Below are 25,468 nucleotides of genomic sequence, written 5' to 3'. Positions count from 1 at the left end.
AATAAAAAAGAAATAAACTATAATCATAAAAATAAATAGTAAACTGTCATGTATAAGAGATATATATATATATAAATCAAACTGACAAATAAAGAAAATATTTTCAAAAATACTTACTGGGGGACTTCCCTGGTGGCGCAGTGGTTAAGAATCCACCTGCCAATGCAGGGGATGCAGGTTCTCGAGCCCTGGCCTGGGAAGATCCCACATGCTGAGGAGCAATTAAGCCCATGTGCCACAACTACTGAGCCTGCACTCTAGAGCCCATGAGCCACAACTACTGAGCCTGAGTGCCACAACTACTGAGATGGTGCTCCACAACAAAAGAATGAGAAACCTGCACCCTGCAAGAAAGAGTAGTCCCTGCCTGCCTTAACTAGAGAAAGCCTGCGTGCAGCAACAAAGACCCAACACAGCCAAAAAAAAAAAAAAAAAAAAAAGCTATGTGCAAGCAAACACATTAAAAAAAAAAAATACTTACTGGATATTCAAGAAGATCTACTGGCTGGCGGAAAGGCTCAGAATCTTCACACTGAAATATGAGATTTAACAATTCTTGACACTGTTTCTTCCATGCTTGAATATCATAAGACTGTGCTCTGTTACGTAATCTTCTTCTAGGCTGATGGTCCTAAAATTAAAATGTTCAAATAATATTAATAATACATATAATAAAATTTTTATTTTTAATCTTGGATAGTTAGGTAATATACAATAATTCAAATAAAAGAAAACATCATTCACCTAGTTCTGAAAACCATGCATTTTTGTGATGAAAACTGATTTGGAAGTTAATACTTAATCTGTCTTTAAAAATAGTAAGAGTAAAAAAAATGCTTAATACATTTTAATTCATATAAACCACTTCTGTTAAAACAAAAAACTTATTACCTTCCTTTTCCGGGTAGAAGTTCCTGGCACATCAGTGTCTTCTTTTTCTTCTTCCTTTGAAGCAAGAATTTATCAGATTCATAAAATATTCTAGGTTTCACTATATTCTATAGTTTTTTAAAACCAATTATCTCCTTTACATTTTGGAAAACCCATAGTATATATGATGCTGGAACACTTTACTGACTCATTAAAAAATTTAACTATAACAAGACAATTCTGAATCATTTTTCTTTTAAAGTTAGCAACAGCATTAGGCAAAAATAATTTTCATAACAGCATTTACCTGAAAACCACTGTGTGTAAATTTCTTTTTATATATGGAACATAACCAATGTAGTAATAATCATAACGAAATATTAAATACCTCAGAGTCAGACAAAACTTTCTTCTTCATTGAATTGTAGAGTGGAATTATGTTATAACAAGTCTGATCCCTAAATAACAAAGAAATGTTAGTATACAAGACTGGAGTCATGAGATTTTTGTCCTTTAAACCTGTTAGTAAAACAAGATTTTAAGATAAAACTTGAAGCTGAACGCTTCTTCATCAGTTGACTCCAAAACCCTATGCACACACATCTGCCCCTGCCCCTCCACTCTATGTGAAGCCTCCACTCTGGCCTATTTCATTACACCAAGCCCAATTCCCATCTCCCAGGTTTTGCTCAGTTCACTACTGTGCCTGGAATGCCTTCCTTCATTCTTCAGTCTACAAGGAATAGCCAGTATACTAACTCCTTCTTCCTTTTAACCTTAAATGTAGGCATTCCCTAAAATTTGGTCCTTGGCCACCTTCTATACCTTTTGACCAGATAATCTTATATATCTGCAGTTTATCTGTGTTAATGAAGTCCAAATTCCTATAATTTGGTCTGACTCTTCTCCTAAGATTCTTGACACCATCTAAACTTCTGCATGTCTAAACCTAACTGTTATTTTCCACTCTTTCTCCCTTTACTTTTTAACTTTTTTTCCCAACCATTCTTACAGTAATGCATGGTTTTTCACTACTCCTTCCCTTGCCTCCTCCTTATAAACCCAATCATTGTACAAGTTCTGTGATTCTACCTTCAGAATCTCTTGGCATCTGCCTCTTTCTCACTTCCATAAATTAAGCCTCCTTCACCTCTTACTTGGTCAGCTGTAGAAGTCAATCTGCAGTCAGTTTAATATTTTTAAGGCAATTTGCATCATGTTATTCTCATGTTAAAAAAAATTCAACAGTCCCTTGCCTTTTGTCTCCTCCCTATCTGTTAACATTAGACACTGCAGTCAAATTAATATTTTTAAGGCATAGCAAGCATCATGCTATATTCTCATGCACAAGTATTTTCGATAGCTCCTTGCTACCTGTGCTCACATTTTAAGCATAGTTCCTCAGATCAGCATTCGAGGCCCTCTGCGATATGGTCCAAACTCGAGTTTAGCACACTGTATCCCTATTACTTCTGCTCATGTACTCTGTACTTCACCTGATTTCAGTTACTCGATTCCCTTAACAAATCTTTACCTTCCTCCATCATGCCATTCCTCATCCCTGGAATTGCTTTCCTTTCATCTAACTTCTGAATCAGTATCTACCTTGTCCAGAACATCTTAACATACTTCTCCCTGTACCTGAAATCCCACCCTTATAGCCAGAAGTGACCCTATCCCTCATCTAAACATTCATACAAACTCCTTTTACTTTTTCCTTATATTATAGTTACAGATTTATCTACCTTACAAAACTGTATTAAGAGGATAATTATGCATTTCTTTATATCTCCAAGTATCTATTACAACACTTTGTATACATCTATTGCTTGAAATTTGGCCAAATAACTCAATTAAAAAGTACCATTACCAAAATTTCAAGACATACTAGACATCTTGAAAAGTAATGCTAGCTAAAAATGGTTCCTAACAAATTGTATACCTCTAAAAAATGCCGGGGATTTACTTTTAGATATATACAGTGTAAATGCTTTATTATTTTATTGATTGCAGTACGCGGGCCTCTCACTGTTGTGGCCTCTCCTGTTGCAGAGCACAGGCTCCGGACGCGCAGGCTCAGCGGCCATGGCTCACGGGCCCAGCCGCTCCGTGGCATGTGGGATCTTCCCGGACCAGGGCACGAACCCGTGTCTCCTGCATCGGCAGGCGGGCTCTCAACCACTGCGCCACCAGGGAAGCCCTATTATTTTATTTTAATCTGTTCTTACAAGGCATTTCAAAATAACTCTTTGAAAGAAATACAATTTCACAGATTATTCCAAATGTAAAAATAATTGTTTTATCTAAATTATTTCACTAAAATATGAATTTACTCTATCATGTGATTCTATTGATTCCTATCTCTTTGGAAAAATAGATGTACATAACATATATAAAATACACAAAATTACAGATTAAAAATTTATAGTTAAGATATTATAAACTTTTACAACCAAGTTATATAAATAGTTTTCTGAGGATACCTAATTTGTATTATCTTGATTATTAATTCTTGATTATCAATTTTACTGAAAAGCAGCAAAAGCTTAGCAATAACAGCCCCAAAACTACTTGGAAGGCAACAACTCTCTTTAGAGAAATAAGGTCGAGGAAGGGCATAAAGTTTATCTTACGAATTTTCTTTGGTGGTGTTTCAATACTGCAATTACCTACATTCCTTAGCAAAACAAACAAAAACAAACTCACCTAATACCAAGAAAAGGGACCCCATGATTATGCTGAGTAATGAGAATGAAGCTGGAGATGTTTTTTTTTTTAAAAAAGCCTCAATAATGCCTTCATGTAAAAATGAAAGCTGATAACAGGTGAATACTTAAATTATAAAATACCCAATTCTCCTCTTAATAAGAAAAAATTATCCAATATAAATAAACTTAGTATGAATTCAGAGCTGTATTTTGTAGAAAACATACATATGATTCTGGCTTCAATTTAGAAGACTCAATTCATTCTATGAATACATAAAATCTGTAAGACAAGGAAGTAAAAGTCCTGCTGTCTTAAGAAGTTGTAGTTATCATCACTCTAGGTATGGGATTAATGAATGAGGAAGTAAACTTGACTTTGAAGAAGAAAAACCTTGAAAGTCAAATTCAGTTTCCTGCTGACGTATTTGAATACTTGTTCATAAACTTGATAGGGGTAATACAATGTTCAGATGAAAGGTTCTCAAATCAAATGGCAGACACTCATTTACTGTGAAAATTAAACAAGTTGACCTCTAAAAGATTCAATTTCCTTAACTGTAAATTCCAGATAATGATCTCTCCCACCTGTAAGATTTTTGTCTGACTTAGAAGAGCTAATTTAGGTAAAACATTTTACGTTCAGTAAAAGCTTGCTATTATTATTATCATCGAACATTGGATTTAGAGACAGATCCGTATTTTCTTACTTGAATTGCAGAACACAACTATAACAATCTCTGTGACTGTAATTATTATCAGCCAGTGAACTAAACGCTGCTTCTTTAGACAGACATATGCTTCCTATTTTGAGTGGAACTATGCTTATAGCACAGCACGTGACATGATGTATAATAAGAAATGATTGTATTCTACATTTTGGAATTTTACATTTTAAAATACTGCCTTTAATTATTACAGTAATATAATTAAGTGTGGAAAAATACTCACTTTATAAAATGTAGAAGAAGATCAGTCACAAATTTAGCAGATTTCACAATAGGGCTTCCAGGCTCATTAAATGTTCGTGTGTTATGCTCTATATACCGAACTTCCCACATTAAGGAAGAAACCCGCCTTTAAACAAACAAAATGCATAAGTCTTATTAATCTCTTTATACTTAGAAATACATCCACAGATTTTAAAACCAAGACATTCAGACTTTTTAATTGCAGTCTTAAATCAATTACAAAACTCACACCTTAAAAAAGCTGTTTTCAAAAAAACAGAACGTCATTTGTGTTGGGGGGGGGGAAAGTAGCAACGTTATGTACTGGCACAGAAAATGTCTGGATTTGACACATTCGTCTATCAACAGGGACTTCTTTTCGGGAGAAAGACTGTAAGGAGAGTAGCAGGAGGAGAGAAACAGTGGGGTTTTAGTTTTTGCTTTACATATTCCTTTCATGTATGGTGTCATTTTTTGGTAATAAGCATATCTGACTTGTACTTAAAAAAGGAAACCAAGCAATTTCAAACTATTACTGGTAATCAAATGACATTTAAAAATGAAAAGCTAACTAACAGCTTGCTTATGAGATACAAAAATATAAAAGTATGGTGAACATGTTAGTTTACTAAGAAACCTAACGAAATGAAAATTAATTTTTTTTTTACACTAAATTGACAATGCAGTTGATCCTTGAACAATGGGGAAGTTAGGGGTACTGGCCCTCCTTGAAGTCTAAAATCCGAATACAACTTTAGAGTTGGCTCTCCGTATCCGAGGTTCCGCATCCATGGATTTAATCAATCATGGATCACGTAGTACTACAGGTACGTATTTATTGAAAAAAAAATCCGTATATAAGTGGACCCGTGCAGTTCAAACCCATGCTGAGAGTCAACTGTACTAAAATTTTGGTGTTTTATTATTTTATTTCAGTAACTAAGGAAAAATCCAAAGGTAGATTCTAGAGTATTATCCAACTTAAAATGATAAGGAAGAAAATACTCAGGAAATGTTACTGATTTGTGAACAGAAAACAATTATATGGAATTTTAAAAGAATTATATATAATTGTGGTTACAGAAGCATACAGAAAAGCTTCTGTGCATCTCCAATAGCATTTACAAGGCTCATTCTAATAAAAGAATCACAGGCCATTTTCAGAGTACCCTACAGAAACTGTGTGTAAGATAAGGCATGAGGATTTAATATCAGTAGGACAAACTGACAGTGGTTTAAGACTGAACTAGAAGTATCAAAGAGGAAAACTACAAACTGTAAGAAGTCTGAAGCCAATGAGTAGAGGAGAAGCAAAAAAGCTCGAAACAGTGAAATAGCACATGAAGACATCATTATTATGAAATAAGAACATAACTCAGGTCTACAACTACATTATTTGGTTAAAAATCAGGCAGTTTCTAATTTATGTAAGGACATTGTTCCAGAAGATTTTTTTCCTAAGTTGGTTACTAAGCTAGGCTAATGCCAAAAAGCCTAATTAAGCTGTAATGTATATTGAAATACAGTACACCTTCGCAATTCTCATGTCGAGCAGTATTTCTATGAGAAAGTATATTTTTAACAATGGTGAGAGATGGCAGAAGTTTATCTTTCGAGATGTAGTCCAACTACTAGTGTGTAGAAAACAATTCTTTCTCTCCCTTTTATCCTCCCACGTCTTGTTCCATCTCTGAAGCACGGGGTGTAACTCCTAAGGTTTAACAACTTAGGGGCTTAGAGAGAAATGAGGATATAGTTAAGAATTTCTCCATTTCCTGTCTTAAACCTTTAACGTGTAATTTTGAAAATGACTTACTTAAAGAAGTGTGCTTCGAGAGGACACTGCTAGTGAAGCAGCTTCTAGGAAGAGCCAAATAAAAGCCAGAATAACAGATACCATTGGACCAACAGAGACCTCTGTTGGGAGGCACATATTACAGGTGATTTCCTCCTCATCTCAATGCTTTTGACAAATATTAATGAAGCAGCAGCAGAAATACCTAACAAGATCAGAACGTAAAGTCCAATGCCTTAGTTTTCTTTATTCCAAGTGTTTCTCGGTGAAGTGACTCTGCCCAGCAGGAGACATTTGGCAATGTCTAGAGACATTTTTCATTTTTACAACCAGGGGCTGCTATTGGCACTTAAGGGTAGAGGCAAAGGACAGCCCCTCATAATGAAGAATTTTCCAGCCCTAAATGTCAGTAATGCTTTTGTTGAGAAACTCTACCTTCGTCAGTAAGGAATAACAAATGGTGTTTTCAGCACCAGGTACACACAGTATCAAATTAGAATTATAATTTAAGTATTAAAAAGTACTAAAGGCATGGACTTGAGGATATGGGGAGGGGGAAGGGTAAGCTGTGACGAAGTGAGAGAGTGGCAGGGACATATATACACTACCAAATGTAAAATAGATAGCTAGTGGGAAGCTGCAGCATAGCACAGGGAGATCACCTCTGTGCTTTGTGACCACCTAGAGGGGTGGGATAGGGAGGGTGGGAGGGAGGGTGACGCAAAAGGGAAGAGATATGGGAACATATGTATATGTATAACTGATTCACTTTGTTGTAAAGGAAAAACTAACACACTATTGTAAAACAGTTATACTCTAATAAAGATGTTAAAAAAAAAAAAGAACTAAAGGCACATTTTACACAGAAAAACATGAATACAAAATATGATTAAAAACTTCCCTAAGTTAAAATAGTAGTGTAAAGAACTGCAGTACTATAAAACTGGTCACAAAATAAAGTTTTAATGCAATTATTTAAGTTAAAATGTTGTTGGCCTGCTAATAAGCAAAAGTCATAAGAAATGTGAAAGGTAAAAGTCTGATTTCATTACATGAAAACAATGGACTTAACCTCACTTTTTGATAAGACATTTTAGGCAATAAACCTACAAAGCCTGCCCAACATTAGAACTCAGTGTTTACCAAAATTGTTAACCAGCATATGCAAATTAACTGAAATCTTTTTTAAACTCATTATATTTCAAACTAAGCTACAACTACAAAAAGTACCCCACGTTTTCCTAATTTCAATTGCCAGAAGTATTCATAAGCTAAATAAATGAGAACGCACAATTTTTAATATTATTCTATGAAAAACAAATCCATGAACAAATATTTCAATGAGATATCTAGGAGAAAATAAAATGTTAGATTGTTTCATAAAATACAATACAAAGACAGTGACCATCAATTCATATTTGTTTCTAAGTGTGGTCTATAGACCAGCAGCACCAGCATCACTGGGAACTTGTTAGAAACACAATCTCAGGTCCTACTCTAAACCTAGTACCAGATTCTACATTTTAACAAGATCCCCAAGGTGATTTGCATGCACACTGAAGTTTGAGAAACACGGCTAGAGAGGATCAGTAAAAGGGTGAAAGAATCACTTAGCTTTCTTTTGGTAGTAGCTACAGCAAATGGTTCTAACCTGTAAAACCTGTTTTCCAGTCTTTGTTTAATTGTACTTAAATCCGTTGGATATGCCACTACAGTGCAATACATGGGATAGGCTTGCAGATCCACAGGAGCCACAAATGCTGAAGCAATATCTAAGATAAACAAATATGTTTATTAATTTATTTTTGTATTGCTTAAAATACTTCAAAATTCTCCTTGAATTAAGCCTTAAGTTCTAATCCACAAAACCATTAGCCTACCACTATCTTCTGATAGAAAATACATACAGTGTAGCTAACACATAGTCTCACTTTTTATTATGTCTACATTTATACTGCAAAATTCTAGGAGTATTTATTTATGGATTCCTTAGCAGAAAAGAGATGACAGACAATATATAAAACTGACTTATTAAAGAACATCTACTTGTATTTCTGTAATTAAAACCAGGCCATTCCTGAATCAATGTTATGTGTTTGACAGTAATTGTTTTGACATAATTACTAAAATTACCTAAGATAGTATCTGAGACAATAATTAAGTGTTGCCCATATTTTAAAAGACTTCAGATGAAAATATCATCCAATATGTGTCTCCAATAGCTTCAGCTCTTATTCATGTTAATTTCTCCCTTAGACTCTTTAAAGCTCATTCCTCACTGAAAGTCCAGGTTAACACAAACCACCACACTAGTTTAGAGTTATTTTGGGCACCAAAAGTTCAGATAATCATGCTTTGTGGTCACTGTTCTTTTTCTTTTTTTTTAAAGTAAAGCAAAGCAGTTCATATACCCTCTCCCTTCCCTTTACAAATATTCTACTGTGTATACGTATATCAAGTTAAGAGGAAAACTGGTACAGTTACCCATATAATTCAGCTTTCAGCCCTCCTCTTTAAAGTTGCATCATGTCAGCTTGAGTATGTCAAGGATTTTAAAATTAGGTTCTGGAGGATCTAGGTTTTTCAACGGTACCCCTGGTGTTTCTGGGGTCCATCACTCTGAAATTCAGCTAGAGCAACCCCATTTATAACTGTTTTAGATATTTAAGCCCTGTGTAAAATCGCAATGAAAAAAAAATACCACTTAAAAATGTTTGAAAACAATGACATGATATTATGGAAAAAAGTTTTGCTTGAAAAACATTATTTTTCCTTTCTTTTGCTTTCTGGCAACATCTTCTATCTATATTCATGTGTTACTATTATTTACCCAGTGTCATCAACTGGTTTATTCCTGTAACAATTCTTTCACATTCTTCATCCCTGGGATTGGAACCCCATTCACCATCAAGAGGCTTATAGATCAATGATCTGCATTCAACATCAGTTAAAGGAACACTGGTACCTAGTTCTTCGGGAAATACAGCTGAAATACAAAGAAAGAAAGCAGATTTAGTGAAAATATGTGGTAATTTACTAATATTTAGGTTACCTTTAGAAATTAGAGTTAATATTGTTATAAAATTAAAGTATAATTTTGTAAATGTTTGGTAAGTATATTCTTTATTTTCATTAAAGGAAAGTATGTTTCAAGGATCAATAAAATTTATTCTTTAAAACATTAATTTCATAATTCTCTAGATGAGCATATAATTACTTCTCCAAAATTATACCTAACAACTTGCTCTATTATCAGTTACAGGTGAAGGAGAAAGTATTCCTATAAAATGATGCAAATTTAAAAGTTTTCTGAATCATTTCATAATATATCATCTCCATGTTTACTTTGATAAAACGCACAGGTGAAACTGAGCAAAAGTGGTATTCTTTCAGGAATGCTTCAATCAAAGGCTCAGTTTTTAAAAATGTGGGAACAGAGAGAATTATGAATACTGACAGATGATTCTTAATGCTTTTTGCTCGAATCATTAGGGGGCGGTGGTGACACAAAATCTACAAATCTGCCAAGCAATTTTTTCTTTGAACTAGACTTCATGAGAGAAACATTTTGAAATATGCTACTATTTGTTTACAAAATTTCTCCTCCTCCCCAATTGTAATTAAACTCTATGAGTGCCTATGTACGTGTATCCAAATAGAACAAAAACAACAAAAATCACCCCCTCCACATAGCAATATATTCAGGTAGGAGACAAGGAGTATATTACTGTCACTAATTCATTTCAAGAAATACTCCAGCATTACAACATTGATTAGCTTCATTTCTCTCATATTCACAATAGTCTGATGTGACTTCAAATTCAAACCTTCATAAAGGAGAGAAATAAAACCAGAAGATAAGCCATGTAACACATTTACAAGTTGATTAAGATATTTTAAACAGCTCTAATTTAGCAATGAGATGAAAAAGACATTATTGGTATTGGTATCTCAAAGTGATCATTTCTAGAAAGTACTAGTTTTGAACAAAATCAGTATGACCATTTTCTCATTTCTAAGATTTACCAGATTGGGTTTACTTTTTCCACATTGTCTTATCTCTGCTTTTTTAGAATACAATAACTAGTGAGGAACTCCATTTATAAATGATTATTTCTACTATGTTAGAAGTCAGGCTTTTTTTTCTTTTTGTTTTTAAAAATCTTTATTCTTACATGATAGTAAAAGTAACATACTATTAAAAAAATCAAATACAGAATAATGTAAAAGATAATTTGTGCAAGTCCTCATATCCCCACCCTTTATAAATGATCATTATTAATAATCTGGTATATATCCTTTTAAACCTTTTTAGGTATATACAATTGTGTGTGCTGTATTTTTTTAAAACTGCAACAAACATGGACAATGAAACAGAAAGAAAATGCAATCTCCAGGCTTCAGCCACATTGGTCTTTTCTCAGTTCCAGGAAGATGTCATACTCACTGCCTAAGGCTAACTCTCAAATCCTAAGGCAATGCGTCAGGCCATATGCAAGATGACGGTTATTATTATTAATTACCTACTCATTGAGCCCTTACATGTGTCAGGCTCTATAATAAGCACTTTACACATATGATATCATTTAATCCTAATAGCTGCCCTATAAGGAAAGTATTAGTTTACATAGTTTCAAAAGCTGAATCCTAAGAATCGGAAGTTCTGAGATTTAAAGGAACCTGTCAAGATGACACAGATAAAAGACAGCAGAGCTAGGATAGGAATCTAAGTCTTACTCGAAAGCCTGAGCTCTCAGTATTACTCTGTATTCTATGTATTCTGCTGGAGTTACAAAAATATCTTTGATCCCAAGTGCTCATGTTCTAGAGCAGCGGTCCCCCAATTTTTTGGCACCAGGGACCAGTTTCATAGAAGACAATTTTTCCACGGATGGGAGGTGGGGGTGGGGGGTTGGGGGGGTACTGGGATAGGGCTCAGGCGGTGATGCGAGCGATGCAGAGAGGCAGATGAAGCTTCAGTCCTCGCCTGCCGCTCACCTCCTGCTGTGCGGCCCGGTTCCTAACAGGCTGCAGACCAGTAGTGGTCCACTACCTGGGGGTTGGGGACCCCTGTTCTAGAGTGAATAATAATTAGCTAATCCGTATCATATTTTGCTGTAATTAATTTCAACCTTCCCTGTTAAACTACAAATTCCAAGTGGGCAAGGATTATGTCTAATTCTTTAACTGTTATGCCTCCCCTACCTCCAGGGTCAATAATAGGTGTGTAATAAATATTTGTGGAATGAATATTTTCTACTTGGTCTTCATTAAGAACTCTTTGTAGTTGCAAGTTAGCAAATCAGATTTTTAAGAAATTAATTCCATAATACAGACACAAAAAGCTTAACATACACTTACCATTGTTAGGTATAAGCTCCATATCCCAAGGACTCATCTTTTCTGTATCTCCATTGTCCCAGCTTAAAGGAAGGAAAACCTTTATATTAAAAAATCTAAACATTGCATTGCAATTTTAATAAAATCACATTGTAAAAATAATTACTTCAGTGTTTAAAAGTAGTATCTTTATCATTTTATTAACAGACAGGGAAAACATTCAAAACAAGTTAGGCTGAACAAAAATACAATACTTCCTTACCAAACATTGTAACACTGAAACAAACTATCAGGGTACTCAGGCTGAAGAGGCTCCTGGCTTTCAATTGTTCCAAACCACCAGGCATCATCTATGACTGATCTGAAACGGTCACCTGGACAAGAATAAAAGCCATCTCATTTCTCTGAAATGAAACACTGCTGTTGTTACTCCTCTTTCCTTTAAGATACTTAAACTGCCTGTATGATTTTAAAAGACCTATGAAAAATGACCTACACACTCCAAAATAAATAAGTAAATAAATAAAATCAGCAATACTGAGGGGAAAAAGTTATTTAATAAGCACACCTGAAGTGTGACTGATTTTTCAGCACCAGTTTTTATATTTTATTATGGTAAAGAGAAATTCACTCTTATCTTAAACATTTTTACCAATCTAGCACATCATTAGGACTACGCACAAATTTTTCATTCAAATAAAAACACAGATAATTTCTTCCCAACAAATATTTATAGTCTATCTTTAATTTCTTACTTTCTGTAGGGAAGTTCCTCTAACCAACAATTAAGAGTCCAGCCTTAAAAAAAACCAAGCAACAACAATCCAACCTGCTTTCCTTTGACTCAATCAGCCTTAAGTTACTAACACTCATCTATATACTCACTTTCCCTTGCCTATAGAAACAAATAAAAAAGAAACAAAAACAACTAATCTTTGTAATAGTTTTGATCCAAGACTGACTGAATCTGTGGAGGCAGAACCCATGGATACGGAGGGCCAACTATATAGCATAAAATGAATTTAAAAAAAGAAAAGAAATTTAATGACAAAAAAGAAAGCTGGAGTCAGGCTAAATTAACAGAACACAACTACATGTTGTTGAGTTATATATATGTGTATATATATACTCTGAGTGGGTATGCACTGGGATCAAATTTAGATTCCAATTCAAGCATTCTAACAGCCAATGTGAAGAGTCTTAGTCTATTACTAGACTAAGAGTCTCTAATTGCTCCTCAGATGCATATTAGTGACACTACCCTTAGTGAGAAGCTAATATATAATTTAATAAACAGCATTACCGACACCTCCGACACCTTACAGTAAACATAATAATGAGTTTCATAAAAGCTATTTCTTACAATCCTATTGTACCTCGACTGATGACAGTACGCTAAAGAGGAAGAACTGGATAATGTGTGCCTGACCACAATGAACGATACTGCAGGCTAATGACAATAAAGTTAAGCAAGGAATAGAGTCTACCAGAGCAAGCCTTAAACATACCTGAGGACAGGCTGACATAATTATTATTGATGTAATTTTAAATGGCAGTTGGTAGATACATGCAAATATCTTCAGAAATAGAGACTAACTAGTACTAACTTTAGAAGAAATAGTAATCTATAAATTCAGGGGAGAAAAATGATAAGATCCAAATGAGAACATTCTGATGTACATCCATTTGAAATATCTCTCTGATTTGTCCAATGCTTGCCATATTTCTTTGCTTAGGCTGTCAGTGCATTTCTAGAATGTTCTCCTGGACTCTGACTGCTAATATTCGTTCCGCCAATTTATTGGCAGATGCATGGCCTCAAAAATAAGAGATGAAATTGATCTTATCAACTAACACATGTAAATAATTTAAAAAATCATATGTACCAAAGGCTTACATCTAAAATCAAGAACTTTTAAACTCTTTCTTCTTGAATTTACTTACGGTTTTCTAAATAATGAGTATATAGCTATTTCTTCACTCATCAATTTTGGACATTAAGTATTGGTCTCTCTCCATATAATTGTATATAAAGGATATGTGCATTTTATTTAATCCATATTCAGTTTTCCTCTGTCACGACTACACTATATAAATATTGTTTGCTAATGAGCCAAATAGCATACAATTCCTTTCCTATATAATTTTGTATAATTGCTTCATTTTCTTATGGTTGGTTTTCTCTGAATTTATGATTATGTCTTCCCACATTCTCTAATAGCTCAAACTATAAAACACTCTTCAATATATAATTTCCCACAGTCAAACATGATATACAATTTATCCGTGTTACTTTTTTTCCTGATGATTTCACTCTTAGAGGACAATGTTTTCTGGACTGTTTGTTTTACAGACTTGCTTAACAGATGCTATCCCTGAGACTTCTGTTGACTGTTATTTGGGAATTCCTTTTGGTGCTTTCTTGTTCTGAATTTCCTGTCTCCCACAGAGGTTCCGTGTCTTTTTCTTTACTCCCTTATTTGATGGAACACATCTTTCGAAGCTTCCAGAGAAACGGTACATGGGATGTAAATTTTTTTCTGTAACTTGCATGTCCCTAATTTTAATGACTTGCATTTCCATAATTTTTCTTTTTACAGCACACATGTAAATTTCTACGTTTACCAAGACCAAACAAGAGACAACAAATCACCAAAGGACTTCCAATGGCACTGGAAGAGGGATGAAAATGCCACGTCAACTGATGTGCTTTTTCAAACCAAATAAGCCATACAGGCACCAGAGTCTACTCCAAGATGACAGAGTGGCCCTGTTTGAAATTTTTAAAAGGAATACTCTAGAAAATAGCACATCCATCTGTACATAAATTAATGCACCTTAAATGCCTGGAGACTTCTAAGGATTTTAGAAGTTTTTTTTGACTCTTGATTACAATATGAGCTTTAATTTTAACAGAGTTAACCAATAAAAGAAAAATGTCAGTTCAGTTTTAGCCTCAGTCCAAATTATTAAACATTTTGAACTGGAAGACTTCTTTTGCTTCAAGTTTGAATTGTCATTAATTCCTCTGGATAAAAATTTAATTCAGCACATAAAACAGCAGAAGGAATAGCCATAAACAATCTTATACATAGTTAAGAAATATAAGAGAGAAAATGTTTGGAATTTCAGCATCACCTAAATTAAAAGTATTTTCATTCTTAAAAATAAATAAATAAATTCCTGACACAATACCTTACTTTCTTATTAACATTCCTGCAAATGGCAAGATTTCTGATTATCTTTACCTAAATTATGAGAAACAGTAAGTCCCTTGTTAGATAAAGCACACATTACAGCTTCTAAATAAATTACCCACCTATATTCCACCGCCTATATTTTGCATCGTCAAATTGTTGTCTCAAGACTAGGAAATCTATAACATCAGGCATATCATGGTACCTAAGTACAAACAGAAACAAACTCATTAGGTCATATACTTACAAATATCTAAAAGGCGTTCAAATTTATCTGGATCTTGAAAAATAATCTACAATACTAAGAAACTATTGCCTCTTTCAACAGTCCTTACTTCATGGTAAATGATCCACCGGTCAGTTTACCAGTATCAGGATCCAGAAAAGCAAGTTTAAGGCAGCAAAGGGTAGGCAATCCCACTTCATACTTTATGCCAACTATTTTCATCAGTTCTTGTTCCTGAGGAAGATACAGAAAATAAGAAACCATCTTCACAAAATAAACTGCTAAACATAATTTTAAAAGTTATCTATTTTAATACTGATCTAGGTGATTACTCCGTATGTATATGTAAAAATCCACTGAGCTGTGTACTTATCGGTGTACTTTATAGTATGCAAGTTACATCTCAATTTAAAAAAGAGAAAACAAAAGAAAAAAAAAGAAAAAGGAAAACTTTATCGAAATAAGAATTTTCTAACACAGTTCCAAGGACATGGAAATAATTTTAAACTACTGCTGATAAACCTAGAAATACTTCCAAATTTACAAAGATGAAGTTTGCCTTAGATGTTAATGTTGTCCAGTTCTCACCATAATTACATTTTATTCCCAACTTATAAACTACTGGAATATATAAATTCAATCTTATGTCTCTTCAGAAATTAAACACCTTCTACTCCCCAGATTGTTTCAATTAGAAAAGGTATCTTCAAAATACAGTTTCTTATAGTGAAAATAGTAACAGTACAATTTCCTCTATAATCGCATCTTTTTGGACTATTAAATTATAAACACCATACCCGTAGTTCCATTTTATGCCATGGCTGTTTTTTGGGATTGATACTATAAATTTTATTTTTCCGGGCCATTTCAACATATGCTTCATGTCCTTGTCGGAAATAATAAACCTAAAAAGTAAATAAAGTCACAATTTTAAAACTTGAATGTGTTTCCTTTGACGTAAGATGCACGGTATCAGCTGAAACTGCAGAGAGAATTTAATGTCCTTTAAACTAAAAGAAATTCTAATATTTTGATTTTTTTCCCCTTCTTTTCCTCAAGCTGTCCTATTGTCACTTAATCATAACCACGGTGTTCTAAATAACATTAAGAGGTTAGGATAAGCAGTTATTTTTTGGCTTTTTGGTTTCACCATTTTATTATTGGATTCAAAATAAGTTAATTTATGTTGCATAATAAAGTAAGTTGTAAACTAGGGGTCATGTTTAGTTGATTATTCACCTACTTTTATAGTAAGCAGTTTGTACAAATGCAGGAAACTTTAAAATGAAAAACATATTTTCACATATATTTTATCATTATAAAGAGAGCAAGGCATATATTTATCCTCACTTATGGAGGTCAAATTTAAGTGGCTCCTGACTACCACCCTGGAGAACTGGTACGTGAATACAACAGTCTCACCCCAAGTGCTCTTCCCATGATAAATAGTTGAGCTTGTTAAAAAATGCTGCTGGAATTTCAAAAAATGCTATTAAGTTCTTAGCAATATTTTGGGATAGCCATTAGCTTACACACATTCATTCTATTCATTAATATCATTATTGCTCCAGCTGCCTGGAACTTTAGAGTTCCTTACTCTTGCATTAAGAAGTTTTTGTTTTCCTTTTTTAAAAAAAAAACTGTCAACTGCCACCTGTCACTTTCTACTGTTAAGTGTGCTTTGCTAAAGAAGCCTCTATTTTAATGCCTAAGTTATTACTATGAACCTACTACACACCAGATAACCCTGCCTCTTAACATTTATGCATAAAACAAGGAGACATGAACTCCTGAGTGGAAAAGTTTGGTCTAATATCTTACATTTTCATTTCATATTCACAAGAACATAGTCCAAAATGATGGCCAACCATATTTTCTTAAAAATGAAATGATATTTTGAATAGGTTTTTTTAAGATCTAAGAAACATTATGAACCTTATAGTTATTTAAATAAAATACTTCTATGAAATAAAATTAAATAAAATGCTGAATTTTGTTTTTCCTTTACCATATAAATATATTTTAATTTAGGAAAAAGGAAACTGGCCATAAAATCCTCTTATTAAAAAATACGTGTTAGATTTTTGTCAACAAAACCTCTATTCTCTTACAATATTTAATTTGCTATTGCAATTTTTACAGTAGCCTCAGAAAAGATTATCCATAAAGCTTTCCTCCTAATTTTCCTTTTTCCATATACAGCTACAAATATGTAAAATGAGATACTTTATAAAACTGCTGCAATTTTCTACAGTTCTGTTTCAAGAGCTATAAGAAGTATTTAAAGTTACTTGAATGAAACAAAGGATATTTTTTAAAAGTTAAAAAATACCTCATCACCCATCTGTGGCACAAATGGACATCTTCGGGGGAGAGTATCTGTAATCCATGTTGAAGGTAACCATTCTTCTAATGTCAAACCGTTTTCCGTTAGTTCTCCCACAGCCAATCTCTAAGTGTAAAACAATATAAAGTAATATTACCATGAAAGCATTCATCTATCAATATGCCCTTTAAAATAACTACAAAGGTAGTTTAAAAAATAAAAGGGGAAGGGATCTTTGTACAAAAATGTATATTAAGTATTAAAAACCTTACTCTGGGAAGATGGCAGCAGTAGCAGTATAGTTATATTTGATTTCTCCAAATCATTTCATAAAAAAAGAACTAGATAAACCAAAGCTCTATAGACAATATTCAAAACAAAACTAGGTGACAAGATATTCCCATAAACACCAAAGTATAAGCTCTGTCTCCTTTGTTTCCTCTCAAAATGCTATCAGTTTCATAAACACTCCATGTAACAGACCAAAGCATATTCGAGATTTTGTTTTAAAAAATCCTAGTCATAAGCGTGTCAGTAAGAACTAAGGAAGATATTCTCATATGGGCTGAGCAGTGCCAAGATACAGAAGGCTGTTTCCATGGGCTGGGCATTATACTTCCACATAGCCCAAGAACATTCCTTTACTCCTTTTAAAGTAGTCATTTCACACACAAGCTTCTAAAAACATTTTTTTTTTCAGATTTTTTTTTTTTTTCAAACAATGCTGTCAAGCCAGGTGTCTTACTTTTGTGAATAGGCCTTTGAGAAAAAGTTAAAATTTTCTGGTCACCTACAGGTGGCCATCAGAGTCTGGATATTGTTACCTTAGACTTTGGAAAAATGGACTTTCTAAGAGCTGAAACCTAACACATGTAAGTAGAGACAGAAACTTCATGCAGCTGATTTAAAATGTTTTTTGGTTCAGTGTTTGTAAACTAAGATTTCTAAATTTTATTCTCTTGTGTTTGTTAAAAAAAGAAAGGTGTTTATAAGCTAATATCACTGAGAGTTAATGAAAGTTCATGAAAAGAAAAAATGTCATAATGGGTGTCGAGAACACTATCTGCAGCAGGTATGCTATAGTTGCTAGTCAATACTCATTTTCCTATTAACTCTTCTTCCTATTAACCGCCTTTGTTTGTATTTCTCAGTTAAGCACATCAGGAGAACTCTCTGGAGAGTAAGGGAGGGGTAAAGGACTTTGGCATTTACTATATGTGAGATGAGACGGATCCACTGGAGAATTTTAGGCAGAAGAGTGATAGGATCTGACATATTTTAAAAGGATCACTCTGGATGCATCAGAGCAGGGCATCTGCAAATTATGGCCCATGGTCCAAGTCCAGCCCACTATCTTCTTTTGTAAATCAAATTTTACTGGAACAAAGCCATACCCATTCGTTTATGTATCGTCTAGGGCTGCTTTTAGGCTACAATGGTGGAATCGCTGGCCCTCTACAGAAAAAGTTTGTTGATCCCTGTTTTAGAAAACAGAGCCTAGGGGAATGAGGGTAGAAGCAGGAAGAGAGATGGAAGGCTACTGCAGTAATACAAGTGAGAGTTCACGGTAGCTGACACTAGCATGAGAGCAAAAGTGGTGAAAACAGTCAAGTGCTGAATGTATTTAGAAGACAGAGCCATGATAATAATTCCCTGATGGACTGAATGTGGAATGAGAGAAAAAGAAGAATTACAGGGTTTTGGTGTAAACAACTGGAGTTGTCACTGATGAGATGAGGAAGGCTGAAGTGCAGCACGTTAGAGGGGAAAGCTTAGAAAATAATTTTTGCTATGTGTTAGATTTGAGATGTTAGGCCACATGACATGTGAACAGTTATTTTATCTACAAGTAGTTACTGAGTAGCCACTACTGTTATGCACTGAGCACATCACAGAGTGAGATCCACAGATCATTATCAGTCTTACATATGATGAGGTGTTCAGTTAAAGTGTTTGAAAAAGGTTTCCTTTGACTTAGTAAAAAGGAAAAAAGGTAGGAAAAGTCTAAAAATTACTTATTCCAGCCTCAATATGAACTATTAATACACTAAGGCAAGCATTTCTTCCCAGAATGTCGATTAGGATAGCTAACAATTCTTACCTGAAGCCAGGTAAGTTGGATATTAAATAGAATTAATCATATTTATAACTGTAAGACTGTGGCATAGACAAGAATCATTATGATAAACATTATGACAATTCCTCAACAATTCTTGGGGAAACCTAGAAGTTTTGGTTAAAGTAGATTTCTGTCAGTTGGTACTTACAACCACTTAGGGGATAAAATGCATTGACATGTCTAAATTTCCAGCCTCGTGAATTGCGATTTCTTTAATTTTGGAGATACAGGTAACTGATTTATTTCCTTTCTATCCATGGATATTCTTCTAGGCCCACCTAAAATCTTATTTCTTCTGGAAAGCTTATGTGAAACTCTAAGATAAGACGGCCCCATTTGGTTTCTGAGTTATTATCTATAAAATTACTTTGCCAATCAAACATATTTTATCATGTGATATTTAGTCTATTTTTTGGGGGGGTGGGGGATTCAAACAACTTGTCAGTCACACATTGTTTCTGCAGCAAGTATTACGTTTTACACTTCTTTTTATCCACTGTATTGCTTTATAAACTGTAGGCCCTAGATAAAAATTCATCGCTCTGATTTCCAGAGCTCCACAGCATAAGGGATATATGTCAGATAATATCTGAGATAACTTTACTGTATCTCTTGAGAATTCTGTTTTTTAATAAGCATTTTCTATATTTGCCTAACTGGGTTTTTATTCTTTTTTTTTTTTTGCTTAATTCAAACAATCATATGGAAAATATTTTCATTTTTTTCATAAATGCAATAAATATCAACTAATTAATGATGTCTCAGTTACTTTTCAGCTCTACAACTCTATGCATAAGAAGGGAAATATTGTGTTTACTTGAGATAAGACGACTAAGGAATAAGAACAATTCTATCTACTGTTAGATTCACTGACAGGCTAACAACAAACCGTGTGAACAAAAACCAAATTACAGGGAGTAGAGTGTAATATCCTAACCTTATGCTATTTAAAATCTGTCCCAGGGCTTCCCTGGTGGCGCAGTGGTTGAGAGTCCGCCTGCCAATGCAGGGGACATGGGCTCGTGCCCCGGTCCGGGAAGATTCCACATGCCGCGGAGCAGCTGGGCCCGTGACCCATGGCCACTGAGCCTGCGCATCCGGAGCCGGTGCTCCGCAATGGGAGGGGCCACAACAGTGAGAGGCCCGCGTATCAAACACACACAAAAAAATAATAAAAATAAAAAATAAAATCTGTCCCACATAAATTTAGTGGCAGACAGACCCATGGGTAATACTTTAAGCAAAACAGTGAATGAAAATATGCCAAACAGTAACAGTGGATCCAAATGTAGCATGTGTGAAGGAGCCTGAGGTATTAGTTTATGGATAATCATCAAATAAAAGGGGACCAGGTGAAGTAAACTGCACTCCTGGGACAAAAGAATTATGTGAGGTAACACTGCAAATCTCAAAAGTTCATCAAAACTGTCTTGAGATGAAAAAAAAGTTTACCTCATTAGCCAGATACATGGCTAAATCAGTTTTACCTGTCTACTATGTAAAATAATGGGTCAGCCTACATTTATCATCACTGACAAGGAAGAAGAGAAATATTGTGGCTAATGTGTGGTACTCTCTTTGGTAAATATCCCCTAGACAATGGCAAAGGAGGTGACAAAAAGGATAGTAGGCTGAGGAATGCAGATTAAAGTAATCCATAATTATAAAGCTGAAACGAACAAGCACTCAATGGATGCAGATAAAATAAACACAAGACAGAAGTAGTCTTAAAATTTTTCAAAGCTCTCTAAAGATAAAGACCCTACCGTCTCCCTAGTATTTAATTCTACAGATAACAACTTCTATTTAATTCTAAAAATGGCAGAGGTTTTAAAAAAATCTTCCATTTGTTTAACCAAATGTGCCTCGAACTTATAGTCTTCTGGGGAATACAAAACATGTCCCTTGTATTTCATTTACTTTAGAGCAAAGTTTAAACAGTTCTTGTTTTTAAAGAATTCTGACTCCGTAACAGCTAACAGATCTTATTCACAGAACATTCATCTCTTGCTGTCTCTGATCTGTCTCAAAGTATCCACAGACTAAAGACGTAGTAATCAAACCAGTACTACTGACCTAAGGACTATTGATGGCTCACATGCTCTGTAAATTAATGACGGCTTGTAACCACAGTATTATTTTCAGCAGTAACAGTAAGGATGGTTGAAAAGTAAAGGCAATTAAAAGACTAATAAACTGTGTGTTTTGTAGCATTATGTTTTTACATAAACAAATACCACTGGAGTCTCAAAGATGTGCTCATGTTATACGATTAAATGCTCAATATTTACAATATGGTAATTCTACAAGTAAATACTCTCACATGCTAAACATTTAAAAACTTAAGGAAACTAAAGAGATCTTAATATATTTTATTTTACTACTGCGTACTTCCGAGTTTTTTCTATTACTTGCTGGTAAACCTGAAACATGTTTATGTTCATCAGTTGCACTTTTAAAATGCGTGCTTTGGGCTTTCCCTGGTGGCGCAGTGATTGAGTCCGCCTGCCGATGCAGGGGACACGGGTTCGTGCCCCAGTCTGGGAGGATCCCACGTGCCGCAGAGCGGCTGGGCCCGTGAGCCGTGGCCGCTGAGCCTGCGCGTCCGGAGCCTGTGCTCCGCAACGGGAGAGGCCACAACAGTGAGAGGCCTGCGTACCGCGCAAAGAAAAAAAAAAAAGTCTTGCACTGTTTTTATAGAAAACACACACACACACACACACACACACACACATATATAAATCAACCTTTTGTTTTCTTTCTTTGGGCTTCTTTTTCTTTGGTGATACTGGTCCATCTTTTTCTTCATTTACTTTCTTTCTTTCCTTTTTAATCTGTTTTTGCTTCTGTTTTTCAGATTCTTCTTCTTCATCTGAACTGCTTTCTGCTTTCTTGGTTTTATGCTTAGGAATTTTCTTTGGTGGCTGCAGATTAATTCCTGCATCTGCTGTCCAGTCAGAATAATCACTGGAGTAGTCACTAGAAGGAAAGAAGAGATTTTAAAAATACACAGACAAGATACACTTTAAGACTTTGTTGTAAGAAAATGTAAAGAAAGATCGTAATAAAAAGTAATGACAGAACAGTACATACTAAATGAACTAAAAATATTTCCTAACTTTCAACTCATCTTCTAAATAGTTTCTTAAAAGTCTGTAGGCTTAATTTACTTAAGTATCTCCAAAAATGTTTAAGATAAATAAGGTCGTAGTGCTAGTTAAACAATGAATTTAAGTATCTTCTATGATTTTAGCAAACATACAGATTTCTGAGTGCTGCATGTGTTCAAAATACTGTGGAGTATACAAAAATGAGGAGCACAGCATCACTTTCCTCAATTCTAGCAACAACAGAAAGAGAGCCCTCGATAGCACAGGAGGTACTGTCACTGAGGAAGAAGCATAGGGATTCCTTTTTGAGGGGACGTGGGCCCCTTGACACGGGAATACCCATGGTAGAGAGAGCCCTGGTGCCTTCATGGTAGCTAGATACCCAATTGGCAGGGCCAGAAGTCCTCCTACCCAGTGGGAAGACTGTGCCTGCCAACTTTGCACAGCATCTCCAGTGTACACCCTAGGTGTATCTTATGCTTCAAAGCAAAGTAAGATTCAGAAAAATACAGGCCTAATATTTTATGTATCACTACCAATCGTGTTTGCCATTGGCTGTGTCTCACTGGAAACTCAAGCTTTTTCAGTTTACCTTCAACAGACCTAAGTTTTACTAAACTGATGTTGCAAAATAAAGAATCCAATTATGTTATCTTCTGTTTTAATTTTAGTACATGAGAATATTTCATTACTTGATTTTATAGTTTTATAAATATAATTACTTTAATGGAATCTAAATTATACTATGTTAAAATCAATAATCAGGTTGTCTAAATTTACTGAAGTATATCCTCACTCCTCTAAACATATTGCTGATAACACTGAAGGCATAGTTTTCTGGAGTTTTATTCTACTACCTTGTCCCTCTGGCCCGAGTGTCCTTTATGGGCAATTTACCCATTATCTCCCTAAGAATAATCATCACAGATAAGAGTCATATAATTAAGGTATTTTCTAGTATGATTTCATGACTTCATTTTATTTTATTTTTTATTTATTTATTTATTTTTGTGCTAGGCGGGCCTCTCACTGTTGTGGCCTCTCTCGTTGCGGAGCACAGGCTCCGGACGCGCAGGCTCAGCGGCCATGGCTCACGGGCCCAGCCGCTCCGCAGCACGTGGGATCCTCCCGGACCGGGGCACGAACCCATGTCCCCTGCATCGGCAGGTGGATTCTCAACCACTGCGCCACCAGGGAAGCCCCACGACTTCATTTTAAAACTTAAAACGATTTTGAAGAACTTAAATAAAAAATATTTTCTGACACTACTCTGATATGTGGGAACACATCTGCAGGGCAAACAGCCACCTAGGCTATCCTCAACTTGGGAGCATTTATTTACTCTAACCCCAGCCATGGTCACTGTAAACGGCACTCACCAAATACTGCTGTTACTCTCTGGAGCACTCAGCTCTTACAGAAAATCTGCTGCCGCCAGCACGGACTACAAACCCCAGAGGTCTATGTCCTTTACAACAATTTCCCCAATTGCTGAAGCCAACACTGCTTTTTCGAAACAAGTGTTTCGAAACTGTGTCGTTTCATGGTTTGAGATACAGGCAAACCTTGTTTATACTGTGCTTCATAGACACTGTGTTTTTTACAAATTGAAGGTTTGTGGCAATGCTGCACTGAACAAGTCTATCGGTGCCACTTTCCCAATAGTATTATTTTCAGATTAATGCTGTTTTTAAATGTTTAATTATTTTTTTAGACATAATGCCACTGCACACCTAACAGTATAGTGTAAACATAACTTTTATATGCACTGGGAAAACAAAAATTCGTGTGACTTGCTTTACTGCAATATTCTCTTCATTGTGGTAGTCTGGAGTCAAACCTGAGATATCACCAATGTATGCCTATACTCTATTTTCACTGCTGAGCCAAAAGAAAGTGAGTTTTTCTTCTACTGTCTTGTTTCAAATACAGAAAAACACCAGACATAACAATGAACACCTGCATATCGTTACTGGGAGCAACTACTGTGGAAATAGGAAAGTCCATGATAAAAAGAGGTGAAGAATTCTTAAATACAGCCTCTTGGTTTCTTTGGCAATTTTAAGAGCTAGTGCTGCCAGGGAGTAAGTATCAGGGGCTAAACATAACTACCATTCCCAAAGGCTCTACTTCCTGCTACTGAGACCTCGCAAGGTCAGCCAAGGCCTTCAAAGCCCTATAACAATTTGAATCACCAGTAAGTAGGAGCTGAAGGAATCCTCGTTTACTTGATCAAATGGGGTGGGAACAATAGGAAAAAGGTAAAGTTTATTCTCATGGCTGGAAGAAAATATTATTAGCATTCAACAAATTCCATTTAAAAAGACAGTTAATTCTACAAAATTCACTACTTTCATAATTTAATGCATAAATATTTCTCAAAGCCAGTAATGAAGCTAGCTTGTGGTTCAGTATTACAAATATAACAGCATTCAGAAGATAAAATATCAACTAAGAAAAAGTTAAAAGCATCATTTTGTACATCTACTTACAATATCCAAATTTTTTTTTCTACTAGAGAAAACATGTCAAAGGAAATCTAAATTTTGGACAACTACAAAAAAACTCTGAAGAAAGATCAATTTTAAACCCAAAGGGACTATGAAATATGTTTCTGATAGAAAAGAATTTAACATTAAGAATCAAGGAAGCTTTCTAAAGAATTTACATTACATCTGGAAGAATAAAAATTCATTAAGTTACCTAGAACTGCCATCACTATGCCATGCTCTCTCTTCCTCTTCAGACGTTCCACCACTGACAGCAACAACTTCACCTTCCTAAGAGATAATTAATACATATTTATTGTATAGCTTTACAGAATAACGTT

General features: G+C 34.8%; 1 protein-coding gene across 2 annotated transcripts in view; it reads right to left on the bottom strand.

Moving 5' to 3' along the window:
* The window catches only part of PHIP (pleckstrin homology domain interacting protein), a 122,854-nt gene that overhangs the window by 10,057 nt on the left and 87,329 nt on the right, over nucleotides 1-25,468 (bottom strand). For both annotated transcript variants that reach the window (XM_059082987.2, XM_059082989.2), the window contains exons 22-35: nucleotides 25,342-25,418; nucleotides 22,276-22,507; nucleotides 17,416-17,535; nucleotides 15,881-15,988; nucleotides 15,193-15,317; nucleotides 14,980-15,062; nucleotides 11,923-12,034; nucleotides 11,682-11,743; nucleotides 9,151-9,306; nucleotides 7,972-8,092; nucleotides 4,527-4,652; nucleotides 1,259-1,328; nucleotides 892-945; nucleotides 482-631 (exon numbers count right to left, since the gene is read on the bottom strand). In XM_059082987.2, the coding sequence (XP_058938970.1) occupies nucleotides 482-631; nucleotides 892-945; nucleotides 1,259-1,328; nucleotides 4,527-4,652; nucleotides 7,972-8,092; nucleotides 9,151-9,306; nucleotides 11,682-11,743; nucleotides 11,923-12,034; nucleotides 14,980-15,062; nucleotides 15,193-15,317; nucleotides 15,881-15,988; nucleotides 17,416-17,535; nucleotides 22,276-22,507; nucleotides 25,342-25,418 (1,596 nt within the window). The remainder of the gene's footprint in view (nucleotides 1-481; nucleotides 632-891; nucleotides 946-1,258; nucleotides 1,329-4,526; nucleotides 4,653-7,971; nucleotides 8,093-9,150; nucleotides 9,307-11,681; nucleotides 11,744-11,922; nucleotides 12,035-14,979; nucleotides 15,063-15,192; nucleotides 15,318-15,880; nucleotides 15,989-17,415; nucleotides 17,536-22,275; nucleotides 22,508-25,341; nucleotides 25,419-25,468) is intronic.

This window comes from Kogia breviceps, chromosome 13 (assembly GCF_026419965.1).
Source record: "Kogia breviceps isolate mKogBre1 chromosome 13, mKogBre1 haplotype 1, whole genome shotgun sequence".
Classification (NCBI taxonomy): domain Eukaryota; kingdom Metazoa; phylum Chordata; class Mammalia; order Artiodactyla; family Physeteridae; genus Kogia; species Kogia breviceps.
This window is presented reverse-complemented; position numbering and strand designations above follow the sequence as displayed.